Genomic DNA, 15,461 nt, shown 5'->3' with positions numbered 1-15,461 from the left:
TAGTATTTTATCTAGTGTGCCAGTGCTCTTTACAGACAATTCTAATATGAATTTTAGGAGTCTTAAACTTATTTTTAGATGTACAATCTTACTACTATCACTATAGATCACGACTTAATGGTGAACTTGTATTAATTGATAATGGTTTCCATATTGTATTAAATTTTATATTAGTTCTACTTAGTAGATGATCGTTGTTGTGTGGATGATACTAAAAATACAATTACAAATTATTCAAAACTTCTACCCAGTCATGGCTGACTGAAGGAGAGCAACTACTCCCTGTGGTTTAAATAAAGAGGTCCATTCAAAATTCCATACAGATTCCCGATTTCAACATAAGAATTTTTGAGTTTGACAAGATGCACTTGAAGAAGGCTGGAAGTTACATTGACTGTAAAACTGCTTCTTTGAATCATCATATTTTTCGTTCTTCTGTCTTTAATTTTTACTTTGTCACATAAGCCTAGATGATTTGCTTCCATATGTGGTCAGCCATACCCTACTCTTCAATGTCTCCACATACTGTGCATGTTCTTTCAACCTTACTTTTAGTGGGCAATGCATCTCATCTTTGTATATTTTTTCACATTTACACACAATTTCATACACACAGCTCTTTGTCACAATTTTTTCCACCGGGGGTTTCATTAGCACAACATTTTTTAAGGCAATTGACTGAAATGATGAGTCGATAAACTATGTGATGGGGAGTAATAATTCAATATGAGAAAATGTCAACAAAAGTTTTTTTTTCTATCCAAATAAGTTGCGATGAAATCAGATTATTTTGTCAGAAGTAAAAATAATCTTTTAAAATCAAATTTCTTATTTGAGTAACAAGAAAAACAAATCTGCAGCAATGTTTGAATGGCAAATCTAAACGCATTCAGGTCCTGGAAGAAAGTGACAGTGGATGGTATAACGAGGAGACGCATCTCGATGATGCTGCCATGTGACAGTGGACACCATTTCCACAGATACAATGCTGCCAAGATTAATGTTCCACTGGAGTTTGATCTACTGTTTGGGACTGATATGATAAAAGTATTGGGAGACATCATTATTTGATCAACAGGTTCAGTTTCAAATTCGTGATAGGAAAGTCGTTACATGTCACCCACCTGGTACTGACCAGGCTCAACGTTGCTTAACTTTGGTGATCTGATGAGAACTGGTATGTTAATGTGATTATGCCACATATGTAGTTGAGATTCAGTAACCGAGATACTCAGTTCAGTTTGTCCTGGTTGACAAAATTCACTGCCATGTGACGGATCTGCATCCTCACTTCACTGTCATCTTATGAGAGGAAGATTCTGACAGGTGAATACTGGTCAGATAGTTGTACCCTGAGTATTTCATTCAATAAATGTGTTTCGAAAATAGGTGAATCTGATGCATGATAATGAGATATAGAGTTGAACAGTTTAGTCGATGAAAATATATAAGAGGAAGTGAAAAGCCCCTGAAAGAATCCTGCCTTTGCGATGAGGCACCCCACAAAAAATGACATCCATCAGAATGCCATCTTTGTGATCATGACATCAGAGGGGGCATGGTCATGTTGTGGAGATGTGAAATAGAAGCCACAGCTGGTGTGCACTCATTACAAAAAGACAGCGTAAAATTATCAGTCTTCAGCAATTTAGAAAGCTTAATAAAAGAAGCAACGTTGTGATTAGGTTGGAAACCAGATAGCGTTGTGTTTTGTTATTCCAACAATGAGATTCATGTTGTGTTTTGTTATTCCAACAATGAGATTCATGTTTGTTCAGTTTCTATCACAATTCGAGAGTCATCTTTTGGGTTTTACCTTTTAGTTTTATGGAAATAACCCCTAGACAAGCTATGATGTAAGGAACTAAAAAAAAAGGTCAAAAACTAACCATCAATAAGTATTAAATGAATGGATTCTGACTGGCAAAACAGCAATTCTTCCCCCTACGTTAAAAACATTGCTTACGGAATGTGAGGACTAAAGCACAAAATAAGGAAAGTGAGCATTATGAGGCTACTTTACCTGATGTGCGTTTCGTGCTTTAACTACAATTTTACAGTTGTAAATCCACTTTGTAAAAATTGCTAAAAAAGTTTAATTACATGCATTTGCAAATAAAAATAAAATAATTGAATTCCTGAAAAAGGCGTGTATACAAGTTCTTTTGACACTAAATTTGTAACATTTACTGATATTGGTTTGACTTGATCTAGAAATGTATTCGAATGAAGAGTGAGCACAAACACCGTTCACGATTCAATAAAACTAAAATGGTTTCATATGTTTGAATTTTTTTATTCAAACTTCTGTTTGAGAATTGCCCTCCCCATTCCTAAATGAGGTGACAGTTGCCAGAGATGTATTTTCAAAACAATGTGTGTAATAAAACTTTGGAACTTGCATCATTTTTTCAACTGGAAAATCTGTCTGTCACATGTGTGTGTATGGTCTTGGGTTTTAAACTGTAAATATATTTCATTCCTCTTTTGTAGATAAAATTTTTATTCCTCAACATCCCACTGCAGATATATATATATATATATATATATATCTTTATTCGATTGGCAAAATTTTAGAATAATTATAAAAAAGTGAACCATAGCGAAAATTCAATCGACTAAAATAAGATGGAAAACGGGGTGAGGAAAAGAAAAAAAAAAAAATTGGGGGAAGTTACATGTAACAAATATACAATTTAGTAAAATAAAATTTATATAAAAAAGTAATTTTATTTTACTAAATTGTATATTTGTTACATGTAACTTCCCCCAATTTTTTTTTTTTCTTTTCCTCACCCCGTTTTCCATCTTATTTTAGTCGATTGAATTTCCGCTATGGCTCACTTTTTTATAATATATATATATATATATATATATATATATATATATATGGATCTTAAATAGGTTAATCATTGAGCAATTTTGGTTTGGATGAATGGTGAACGAATGTTTACTATGATTGTAATGTTTAGGTAAATGATATTGATATATCCCGTGAAAGACTTATATTTGTTTGAAATAACTGAATGGTTTTGGCTACAAAATTGGAGTATTAATCTAGCAAGTCACCATAATGAAGAGGTGTTCGTGGTCGGAGCTGGTATATCCTTAAGTGTGAGGCTTTTGGCATATCTTTTAATATCTCCCAATCAGTAATTATGGTTTAACCAGCCATTCTGGTGAGGAGGAATCCAGATGTATTCACATTCATTACATTAGATATGAATATGACCAGTTAAGTTAGCTAAGATCTATTCTAGGTCTTGTGCCAAATTTTGTATGCCCTTTTAGACAAATTTTAGTTCTTTTTTTTTTTTCTTTTTTACTAATAAGTCACCACTTATGAAGGATAAAAAAAAACACTCAAGAAGAAAGATAAAAAAATGGATAAAATTACAGTTACATGATGAATAATACTATGAGAAGATTGAAAATTGCCACATACCACCAACCATAAATAGTAGACCTAGAAACAGCAATTATTCCTCCTTTGTCACAAGCATTTAAGGTAGAGGAGAAAAGAGAGTAAGTATTTGTGCACTGAAAATATTTTTAACTAAACATTAATTCACATTCATGAAAGAGAGAGAGAAACCTGGTTAAAAACTGAGATTACTGATCTCCATTTTTGATTATTTCAACTTTTCTAATTACAGCCATGTTTGCTAAAAGTAATCATTGATTTAATGTCTTTCCAGTACATACAATCCAACTTACTATAAATTGTTGCCTTTAATAAGTTGCTTTTTGTTTTAAATAATAAAAAAAGACGGTTTTAAATAAAAAGTTGTATGGGACATTGTGCAAATTCATTTCACTATCAACTAAAATAGGACTTAACATTTTTTTAGTCATAATTGTTATTTTATCAGGGAGCATGAATATTCCCCAGAAAAAATATTCAATCATGCATTAAAAAAAATATTTTAAAGTTCATACAAATTCTTGATAAATGACACACAAACAAAATGAATGATTTTTTGTGTCTACATCTGGCAACAAATTGTAAAAATGTTGGCGTTCCATCTTGCTGTTAACTATTTAGTCTTTGTGAGAAGAAACGCTAGGCTATGTCTAAGTGAATAAAAATCTATTTAAAAAAGAAAAAAAAAAAATCGATAAGTGTAATTCAATCCTCCCCTTTTCCCAAAAATCAATCAAACTAGAAAGTAGAAATCTAAAACAGTAAAAATGCAACAATATTACAACAGTTATTCATGTGTTAGTGTAGGGGGTTAGTAAAAATTTATCTCCACACTATTAGTGGAATTTAAGAACGAGATTCTTTTTGCATTCAGCAATTTCATGTCAACAATCTGGAAATACTAGTAATTTAAAAAACAAAATTTTTTAAAATTAAAATTTTAGAGTGGGATTATTCAATTTACTAAGATTAATGCAAAATGATCACCAATTTCCTGACCAGAAAATGTTATTGGTCATCTAGTTCTTGACCACATAGTGTAAAACAGAATGAGTATTATTTTTTTGTATTTCCAAAATAGTCCCCATTTCATTTTGTTTTGTTCAAAACTGCTAATATATTTTAGATTTTTTCTTGTATTGCCATGCAGGCTTAAAGTTATTGTTGGAGTTTATGAAATGCATTTTTTATGATTCCGTTAAAAGAATTGAGATGGTACAGAGAAAAAAAAATGTAAAATGTTAGCAACTTGAAAAAAAAAAAAAATGTCAACATCTTGGAAATACAATAAAACTTGATTATTTGTTCTGGCCTATGCAATGTGGTCAATAGGGACCTCCAACAATCACCGTAAAATTGGTGACGTCATTATTTTGTGTGTACATTCAATATCAATGGATGATCAAAGTGCTAAAAAAAAAAAAAATAATAATAATGGAAATAACATCTTTTTTTGCTATGATTTTGTTTTGTTAGATTTTGACATTTACAAATATTTATTAACACAAATCCATTATTTTAAAATATATTCATATCTGTCTGTGGGACTAATATTTTTCTAATGCAATAAATATGCAAATTTAAATGGCTAATGTATTAATAAGTTATACGTTGGGGGTTTCCATACTTTTTTAGTTAAAAAGATGCTAAAAAACATAGCCACTAATGATAAATAAAACATTTTTACAATAATAAATTTTGAAATTGCTATTAATTTCATTAGTTAACAGTTGGCAATAGGCATTTTTATATTAAAATATTTTTAAAATTAGGAAATTCATCTAAAATTCAATATTTAAAAATATTTTAATCTTTTAAAAATTGACTATTTTTGAGAATGTTTTTTCTTTGCGATTCAACACAACATAATGTATATTAATGAGAAAGGGCAGGATATTTTTAAAAATATAATATTGAATTTATTTTTATTTTTTTACTTACGAATTTGCAGTAAGTTACAAAAGTATATGGTGATTAAACAAAAAAAAATATATGTGCTTATTTAAACTCTTCAACTTTATAAAATATTACAATTTTGATGGATTATAATATATTTTGTTCAAATTTCATAAAAAAAATAGGGGGGAGGTTACATAAAAAATTAAATTTTCTCTCATATATTTTACAAAAACTGCATTTTAAATATAAAAAAGTGAATAAGTATAAATAAATTGTCAAAATCTAACTATTTCGTTGATTTTTGTTAGATTTATTAAACACATGCATGTTTGCAGCTTAAAAATGATGACAACTTAGAAACATTGTTTTAAGACATCAATAGTTTAAACACATTTTTCATTATTTTTGTATTTTCATTATTTTGTATTTTTATTATTTTTGTATTTTCATTATTTTTGTATGCTGAAAAATTTTGCAAAAATTATTACCAGTTTATTTTAGGCTTCTTCTTTTGAATGGTACAAAAGTTATGATTATCATATTAACATATATAAATGTTACACTGTGTTACATCTAGGGGATAGAGAGATAATTCTGTGATGTGTTTTGGAGGTACCTACTAGTCAAGAACTTGATATTTATATAGTCAAGGAAACCCCTATTCTAAATTCATTAATATTTATCGCTATTATTTTTTCCTATATATTTTCAAAGTATTGACGTGTAATTGCACACATACAAAAATAGAATCTTATTTTTATTTTTCCACTTATAATATGGAGGCAAAGAGTAAAATTTAACCCATTCGTTAATAACAACAATTGTAGGTTAGTATGGGTTAGTATTATTAATAACAATGTATTATGACCGATGGTAATGATGGTGCCAAGAGAAAAAGGGTGTCTTTTTTTCACACAAGAATAGGGGAGGAGTCAACGGTGATATGGGGAGGTAGTGCTAGAGATGTTTGGACACTTGCACTATGTAGGACAGTCAAGACCAAATAGTTGTTGCATCTTTTACCTGTGTGTGTGTATGTGTGTGTGTATGTGTTGCAATGTGCTTATACAAATCAGCTCCCAAGCTGCCTATATCAACTCAGATAATTATAAAAAGTAAATAAATAAAAAACAATTTAAAAGAAAATAAAATGCAGCGCAACAATGTAAAGATTTCAGGCACTTAATATATTTTAAATGAAATAAAAACTAGGTCAAAAATATAGTCGCCATCTTGATAAGCCATTAATAGACCAGAGATTATTTTCTGACAAAGTTAAGCTTTTTGCAAAGAATGTTGTTTAAGGGACAACTACTTTCGGAATGTTCTCCTATGACTTAAAATATTCTAAATTATATCCATATAGGTGTCTAGAATGTTGCTAACTTGTCAAGAATCTTGATATCAGCACCATTCCAGTTATTGTCCTTAAGAACCTGTTGCTGGAATTCAATCTTTCCAAAACCATTCAATCATTGCTTAAAGAAGAAATGCTTTCCATCTACTTATAAAATTGTCAGTTTCCCCAGTCTCCTGTGCACCATGAGTTGTTTGAATCTGTGATAAATGAAATTGCTATTCACCTCGGCAAAAGCAATTGACTTAGTGACAAGCAATATGGTTTTTGCTCTGCAAAATCAACCACTGACGTGCTGATTGCAATATTACATAGGATTAGTGAATCTCTCAATAGGAGTTGTGTTTCTATGGCAATAACTCTCAACATATAAAAGGCCTTCGTAAAAAGATCCCATCACTAATGCTAGTGATGGGATATCTGGCAATGTCGCCTTAATCATCAAATCTTTTCTTCCTGATAGGTCTAAAAAAGTAGTTGTTACTGTGCAGAAGTCTGCACATAACATCAATGCCAACGTGTTTCTTCCTGATTTTCATTCATGATCTTCTAACTCACATTCTGAGATGATTTGTTGTTAACATGTATGCAAACGACACAATTGGGTATAGTAACACTTTGAAGAGTATTGATGATCAAGATCTTGTGGATTCTTTCTCTTATGATCTGTATTAGCATGGATTGCAATGGGGAAACAAGTGGCGTGTCAGGTCTAAAACCCGATGCTTCTCCCTTTTCACTGACAACATTGGAACGAATGGCGATCTCTTTCTCTTGTTATTTTTATTTGTTTTACAAGGGAGTCACCACGTATCAAGGCCCAAAGGTCACTTAAAAGATAATGGTTAATGAGTGTACGGTGATCACCAAGATAACAGCTTAGTAATCGTTAGTGCTCGAAATTGGGTATAATTTGATTATTTAAGGAGATGACCTAACAAGAATTTGTTTACATTGGACTTGAAGACAACCATATTGCAATCAGCTGGAAAGCAAGCCAGTGGAACAGAGCTCTACAGGCAGGCAGTTCTAGGAAAGAAGCTTTGTTCATGAAATTTGTGCTTAGATTTCAAACACAGATAGAGAATGGGGGAAATTATTGATAGTGATTGTAGCTAGGTGAGTTTCTTTTTTGAAAATTTGGCAGAGAGGAATGAAAGATTGAAGCTCAGACGAGCAATTTCTATGAAAATAAAGATAGAACAAAGACAAACTCACAATGTCTCTTCTGTGGGAAAGAGGTTGCAAGAAATAGAAAAGGACATCAGGTTTTGAAGCCGATTTTAAACTCTTTCAAGGTAAGATAGGGTGCTCATAGCAGCTCTTGCCCAGATGTGGCAACAATACTCCATTTTAGGCTTTTATACAAGTAGAGGATTGCTTTGGGAGCGAGATACCTTCTGGAGTGGTAGAATGAGGTAACCATTTTTCTGATAATCTTAGCAACAGATTCGATATAAGTCTTCTATTTCAGGTCAGGAGTTAAGGTCAGACCCAGAAGTTTGTCAAAGTCGAGAGCTTCTTTTAGATCAGAGCCATTCATATCAATTGGGGCTGAGTGGGAATCAGAGTGTTTACGGTGAAAAGATAAAAACGTTAGTTTTGGATTACCCGTTACACCATCTCCTCAAGGTTTCAGGAGAGAGACTCTGAGAGATCTTGGTTATTGTTGACCTTGGTAGTGTTGCTGCATATATGTCAATGAATGACCTTCGAATGTGATTTGGGGGATAATCGACGAAAATAAAGAAGAGAATTAGACCCATAATGGATCCTTGAGGCACACCAGCATTGATACTTTGAGTTTAGAACTTGTGCCAATTGACAACTACATTTATAAATCTGAAAAAAAGATTCAATGGTTGAAAAGTCAGTTACAGATATTCCATAATTGGAAATTTTGTAAAGTAGACCTTTATGCCAAACCCTTTCAAATGCCTTTGAAATGTCAAGAACCATTGCCCTCGAGAGGAAATCACTGTCAATAGGTTCATTGATTTTATGAAATTAGTCAGTACATCAGCTGTAGATCTTGCAGGAGGGAAACCATATCGCTTATCACTGAGTAGGTTGTTTTTGCTGAGGTGGTTGATGATTTTTCTATGTAACACGGATTCAAGCAACTTACTTGTGACACACAAAAGACTAATTGGTCTGTACTAAGATGCAGACGATCGATCTCCACTATTTTTAAATATTGGGCAAAACTAATGAGGTTTTCCAAGGTGTTGTAAAGCATTTCTACTTTATGCATCGATTGAACAGCTTTGCAAGAATGGGTGCTAGTCCTGGTTGCAGTTTTATGAGTACTATAACTGGAATATTGTCAGAACCAATTCTTTTGCTGGCATCAAGGTTCTCGATGAGTGTGGCAATATCACAGATATGTAGATGTCACTCAGATTACTTTCGGTCTTGGAAGGAAATTCGGGAGGTAGGTGGCCCTGATTACATAATGTTGGGTTTGATGCAAAGTTTGGTTTTGTCAGCTGCTGATGAAATTACTGCAGACCCTTTGATGATGATTGCGATAGGGGACACGCATCTGTGCAGGACCTTGTTTGTGATTTGCCAAAACTCACGGGAACATAACTTCTGTTCTTCTACTTTGGATTTAATGAACTGACTTGCATTTTCTATAATCCTTTTGCAGTGAATACTGACAGTCATAAAGGTAACTTTAGTTTCAAAACATCTATTGCATTTAAAGCAACTGAAGTAGTGGTTTCTAAATGCAATGGCAGCAGCACATTCAGGGGTGTATCAAGGCTGGTTGTTTGATTTCTGTTGGAATTTCTTGGATGGTATGTAGCTGCTTATGCCGATGGTTAACCAATCTGTTAAGTTGAATGCTATATTGTATGCATTCTTTTTAAACAGAGCAGAGTGCCAGTTCCGATATGAATGCTTGAAAACTGTCCCAGTCAGCCATCGAGTATTAAATACACTGTTTGATGGAGAGGGATACTTGGGATTTTGTTATACTTTGTTTTTTCTTTATTGAAACAACAAAGTGGTCAGAAGATCGAAATGGAGACAGAACTGAGGATGAGCATAGTTCCTATTTACAATACCTCCCCACAGGACAGAGTTAGACACCAGTGTCGTTTTTTAATGTGGAGAAAAGGAACAAAAATAAAAATTGTCTCAGTCGTGAAGGATTTCTCCTCCACTGACAGAGAACAAGAAATTGAAGTGCAGCATCTGAAGAACAGATACTGCACTTTGATCTTGTCCCGAGGGCCAAGTAGGTATTCCCTTTGATGAGCATAGTTTAGGACATGTTATTAGAAAAAGATCTGACTTGCAAATTGTCCATCAGCATCATTGACAATATGTGTTAGGTATTAAAACAAGGAGAAATCATGACAAAATCTCCCTTCGCCATCTGTTTTGTTTGAGTGAACTTGAGTGAACTAGCCATTCAACATTGTGAAAATTAAAATCTCCACAGACGTGAATGTTGGCTGAGAGATGAACAGATGGGGTATGATCAATTTTCTTAGTGATACTCTCAAAGATAGCTACTCCATTATTGTGGGGACGGTAAATGGAAAATATAAATTCTGCACTGTAAGTAAGAGCTACTCTAAAACACATGAAGGGATATTTAGGGTCTTCTTTCGAGATGTCCCTGCTACAGAAGAAGGTATCCTTAATGCAGGCACATGTTCCATGTCCGTGGTAATCTTTAGAGTCAGATTTGGATGTGAAGTAAGAATAGCTTTTGATGGCGAAACTGGTTAAGGAAGCAGTTGAATTAATGCCAGTTTCACACAAGAACAACAAATTGGTCTCCTGTGATTGGGATTTCTCCTTGAGAAAACTCTTGCTTTGATAAGTTCCCATGACTGACTTTCACTTCTGATCCAAAACAGAATCCAATCTGATGCTAAAGATGCTTGGAAAATGTTTAGAGAAATTATCTGACTTCTGATGCAATCCTCTACCTATATATAAACGCCTTAAGATGGAGTACTGCTGCCACTACTGGTGGAGAGGGGGGGGGATTAAAACGTTTTTTTTGCCTTGACAGTTAAAAATCTTGTGGAGATGATTGGTCACTTTCGCTACTCAATCGTTACTTTTATGGAAAATGCTCAATTGAGTCTTTGGTGCTTCCTTGTAAAAGATTCACAGCAAGAACTCATCTACTAAAAAACTGCAAAAATTTTCATTTCTTCCTCCAGGTGTCGAACATAAAATAGAATTTCCATGAACAAAGTTTCTTTCCAAGGAAGGTTACAATGGAATTGCATCCCCAGAGATTACACCATGGTCATCTTCAAACCAAGTGTCAACAAATACTTGCGACGAACCATTATCATAAATCATCAAATTTTATTCATTCTATTCATTATTATCAACCTTCTCATAATATTCTTCATCATTCAACTGATAATCCATCTCATTAAACCTGATTCTCAATTGACATTTTAGTTTTTACTTTTTAAAGAAAAAAGAAAAAGTCAAGACATAGGCTCGTTGAGGAAGATGGATAACTCATGTTTATCATTCTTTAATTAGACAAGGTTATGAATTCTCGTTTTCTTCCTTAGCTAACTTCTTTCTCAAGCATATTTTTCTGATCTAGTTTTTATTTCAATGTACAAAGAAACTTGGTATAACTTGGTGTCTTTTTAAGCTAAATTTTTACATTAGGTCCACCTCCACAATTTTCTTTAACATGATGACTTTTAAAGATTTTCGACTATGCTGAATAAAAAAATCTCATTTAAATTTTGCAGGGACAAGTTGTTTTTGAGAAAGACCTGTATTATGCACTGCAATTCACTGGCCACCATGTTTGTGTGCACGCGCGATAAACAAATCTACTTCTCTGCTACAGACATTGCTACTTAGTGGAAACAAATCAACTTTTCTGAGGCTGACCCCCCCCCTTTTTATAGTATTTGTGAATATCAGTTAAATTTAGGGTAAATATTTTTTCACCTCCCCCTCCCAATGTGGTGTTTATTCCGAAAGCTGCCTTCATATGGTGAAACTGGGAGGGGGGGGGGGGTTATTCCGAAAGCTGTTCTTAACATGGGGGAGTTAGGTGTGTTTATTCCAAAAGCTATTAACATGAAATTATTCAAGGAAGTGAAAAAAGTCGTAATTGTTTTGTTTTACACGCATGCACATAAATTTCTCGGTTGTGAAAAAAAAAAGTGGATTTGTTTCCTATAGGTAGCAGTGTCGGTCGTAGAGGAATAAATTTGTTTATCGCGCGTGCGTACAAACATGGCGGCCAATGAATTACAGTGCATAATACAGGTCTTCGTATCTCAAAAACTACATGCCTCTGCAAAATTTGAAGGAGATTTTCCTATTCAGCATAGTCGAAAACCTACTCAAGTCATCATTTTCAAAAAAATTGTGGAGATAGGCCTAATGTAAAAAATACCAAATAATTTTAAATTATGATATCAAAATAATAATCTACAAACATTCTTTGCTTCGATTTGTTTTGGTGCTTAGATCAGTTCCCCTGGCTGCCCATATTGGCTCGGTGAAATTTGAAAACAGTCGAAAGCTGACAATACAAAATGAAACGCAGATTCATATTAAAAAAAAAAAAAATACACACCGATTTATTTACATTGAATGCTATTAGTTTTATTTTTAGGTGCTTTAAAAAAAAAAAAAAAAAAGAAAAGAAAAATGTTGTTTTAAGCAAAAAAAACAAACAAAAAAACAAAACAAAAAAAAACAGTACTTACTTGATTGTCATGTCGAAAATAGTAATATATCCAAAAATTACGAAAATTAATCGAGTAAATAATTTAGTGCTTATGCACTTGCACTTTTGATAATGCGCTATTTTTAAATAGTTTTTCAGGTTGAATTCAAGTTTCACGATATCATTTTTTTTTTAATTATTAAATTGGTAGGTGAAAGCACAAAATAATTGCAAAAGACCCTCTCTATCCATGTTAAGAATGGCTTTCAAAATAATAACATTATTTAAGCACAGTAATAAAAGTGCACTGCATGAGTACCGAACATTATTTATAGTTAAAAGTAATTTTTAAGGGAAAATTAAGAGAAATGGTATTTTCCTTACACCTTGAAGATTGTGAATACAGGGAATACTTATCTCCCTTTTCGTCACTGTAATGACCGACGTTTTGTTTTATAGCGATATTTTTTTTTTAAACTAAAACACAATAGCAGTAGTTCTACTCAATGAATTTTCATAATTTTTGGATATATGACTATTTTCGACATGAGTTGTTTTTGCTTAAAACCACATATTAAAAATAAAATCGAGCTGTCGACTCTATCTTAACAAGCACCGTTTTTTTAACCATTATTTTGCGTGATTGTTTTCAAAGAATTCAGTCATACGATATTTTGTTTTTTTCTAAATTGTATTTCATGTGAACAATTTATTTATAGAAAATAAGAAGCAACAATATAAATTATTTATAAATGTACATTATAAATATATGAATAAAAAATGTAATATAAATAAATCAGGGTTTTTTTTTTTAACTCGAGTTTAATTTTGTATGGTTGCCTTTTCAACTGTTACCGGATTTTACCGAGTCAATATCGGCAGCTGGTGAATGTATGGAATCTATATCAGTATTTTATGGGGTTCTGTCATTTTGAAAATTAAAAAAAAAAAAAAAAAAAATGGTTACTTGTTCTGTCTTCAGTTTTCTGCTCAGGAAGTGGGTGATAATTCTATCTTACATTTATAAAGTAAAATGAATCCCCAAATCTAAAAGACCGTTTTAATTATCGATTGGCAGAAAACAATCTCATTTGTATTCTTTTATTAATAGTCTGGGTGCAAAGGGTAAAATTTTAATTAAAAAAAATCTGTCAGGCACGTAGAAAAAAAAAATGTTGAATATTGTTTCGCATGTTTTAACAATATGAAAGCAAAGAACAAAATTGACAAGAAAGAGAAGCGAAATGAACTTTAAAGAAAATAATTGGATCAAGGAAGAACGAGGGAGGGAGCGATTTTTTTTGGTGGAATACGAAGAAAAGGGGAAAATCGAATGAAAACAAAAAAAAAGGAGGAAGATAAAGATAATAAATAGTGGAAGTATTGGATCTTTTCATGATTATCGCTCATTTATTTATTCATTTATTAACAATAAACTAATTCTTTGATACGCTGGAGCCACAGGGAGGGGCATGTGTGAAAATTCACGTTTTAATTTCGTTTAGGACATCATAATTGACAGTGTTGCCTTTAATCTAAGACAAAAATGGTTTTTAAATCGACATTTTAAAAGATTCAAAATAATATTCGAATTGATATCTTTGCATTTAGTTTATGCATTTATGACGATGGAACCTCAGTTTTGGATCATAAGATAACGAGAAAATAACCTTTAAGACGCGTTTGCGTTCAGTAACTCAAATATTAAAAAATGTTAAAATACTAAAAATAAAGAAATAAAAATAAAATAACAAACAAAATTAAGTGCTTTTTTTTAAATTTTATTTTTAGATGATTAATAATTTCTATTATTCGGACTACTATTTTCATCTAGGTTATTCACAGAATTTCAGACGATGTAAACGACTTTCTTAAGGTGCATCTTTTTCGACTAGAGCGTAGTTCGAAAAAATACACACCTGATGAAGTTCGGAAGTTATATCGCCCGAAACATTGTGAATAAAAATAGTAAATTAAGTATTACTTCAATACTAAATTATCAAATAACTGTTTAAATAAACAAATCGGTTATATTTTCAGCTGTTATTTATACCTTAACTTAAAAATGGCTGGCATGTGTTTTTACTCCGTGAGCCTTTGTAATTCGAAAGTGATTTTGAAACGTTTAAACTGCCGATTAGGAAGTAGTTTCCGGTTTGAATTTAAATTTGAAGTTTAAAGGCAACCGAGTCAAGTGTCATGATTATTTAACGCTCCTAAACCAAAGGGAAACATGGATTTTCGCACGCGCCCCTGTCGTATTGAGGAATAATTTAATATATATGTTTTTAAAATCCAATTTATAGGATATGGGGGTTGGGACAAACTCACCGCATCATCATCATCATCATCATCAACATCACGATCGTCGTCGTCGTCACCAAGTGGAGACCGACGACTTTTACGGGTGTTACTCACTTGTTCCGAGAATATGTGACGACTTTGGAGGGCATTATTCCGCATCAATATAAAGACCTCCGTTAGGCTCCGTGTGGCCATGGTTTTTTGGGGAGGGAGGTACGGAGAGAGAGAAAATCAATCAGCAAAGTAAGTGAATAGAAACAAAAATGTTTTCATATATATATGTGTGTGTATAAATATATATTTATAAAAAAAATAAAATAAAAGATCCAAGAAGCGAGATGTCACCGGTAAACAAACTGAGCTTCCATATCCACCATGTTTGTTGACGTCATCAACGCAGCGATTACTGCCAGACAAAACTAAGTGATAAAAATAATCGAACGGTGGTTGTTTCCAGCTGTGACTAATCGACAATGTTTAGTTGTTGGAACACGTGGGCGTGACTTGTCAGCTGTTGAAATTCTAGTCATTGTTTATCCATCTGTCAGATATTTATTAGCTCCCCACAAGGGCGAATAAGATCAGAGGCAAAACTCTCCTCTTGGTAAACGTTACTATTGGCGACATGAATTATTTTGGTACTAGTGCAGAGAGTGATCCGGACGTAAATAATAACGTTATTTATTTAAAAAGCCATTCTTAACATGGGGGGGGGTACCTATTCTATACTTCAACCTTACAATTGAATAAAAAAACATATCATACAACTTTAATTAAACTTGGAAATACGATTT

General features: G+C 32.6%; 1 protein-coding gene across 2 annotated transcripts in view; it reads right to left on the bottom strand.

The window, feature by feature from the left end:
• Positions 1 to 15,063, bottom strand: part of LOC145259892 (syntaxin-16-like) — a 55,978-nt gene extending 40,915 nt beyond the window's left edge. Inside the window, exon 1 of one of the 2 annotated variants that reach the window (XM_080117788.1) lies at positions 14,782 to 15,063. In XM_080117788.1, coding sequence (XP_079973914.1) covers positions 14,782 to 14,862 — 81 coding nt within the window. In that variant the 5' untranslated portion in view covers positions 14,863 to 15,063. Of the gene's footprint in view, positions 1 to 14,694 lie in introns of both variants that reach the window. The other variant, XM_080117786.1, reaches the window with a different exon arrangement.
• Between the last annotated feature and the right edge of the window lie 398 nt (positions 15,064 to 15,461).

Source organism: Euprymna scolopes, chromosome 35, assembly GCF_053919585.1.
Source record: "Euprymna scolopes isolate OS-2025 chromosome 35, ASM5391958v1, whole genome shotgun sequence".
Classification (NCBI taxonomy): domain Eukaryota; kingdom Metazoa; phylum Mollusca; class Cephalopoda; order Sepiida; family Sepiolidae; genus Euprymna; species Euprymna scolopes.
The sequence above is the reverse complement of the archived record's forward strand: the minus strand, read 5'-3'. Positions and strand labels throughout refer to the sequence as shown.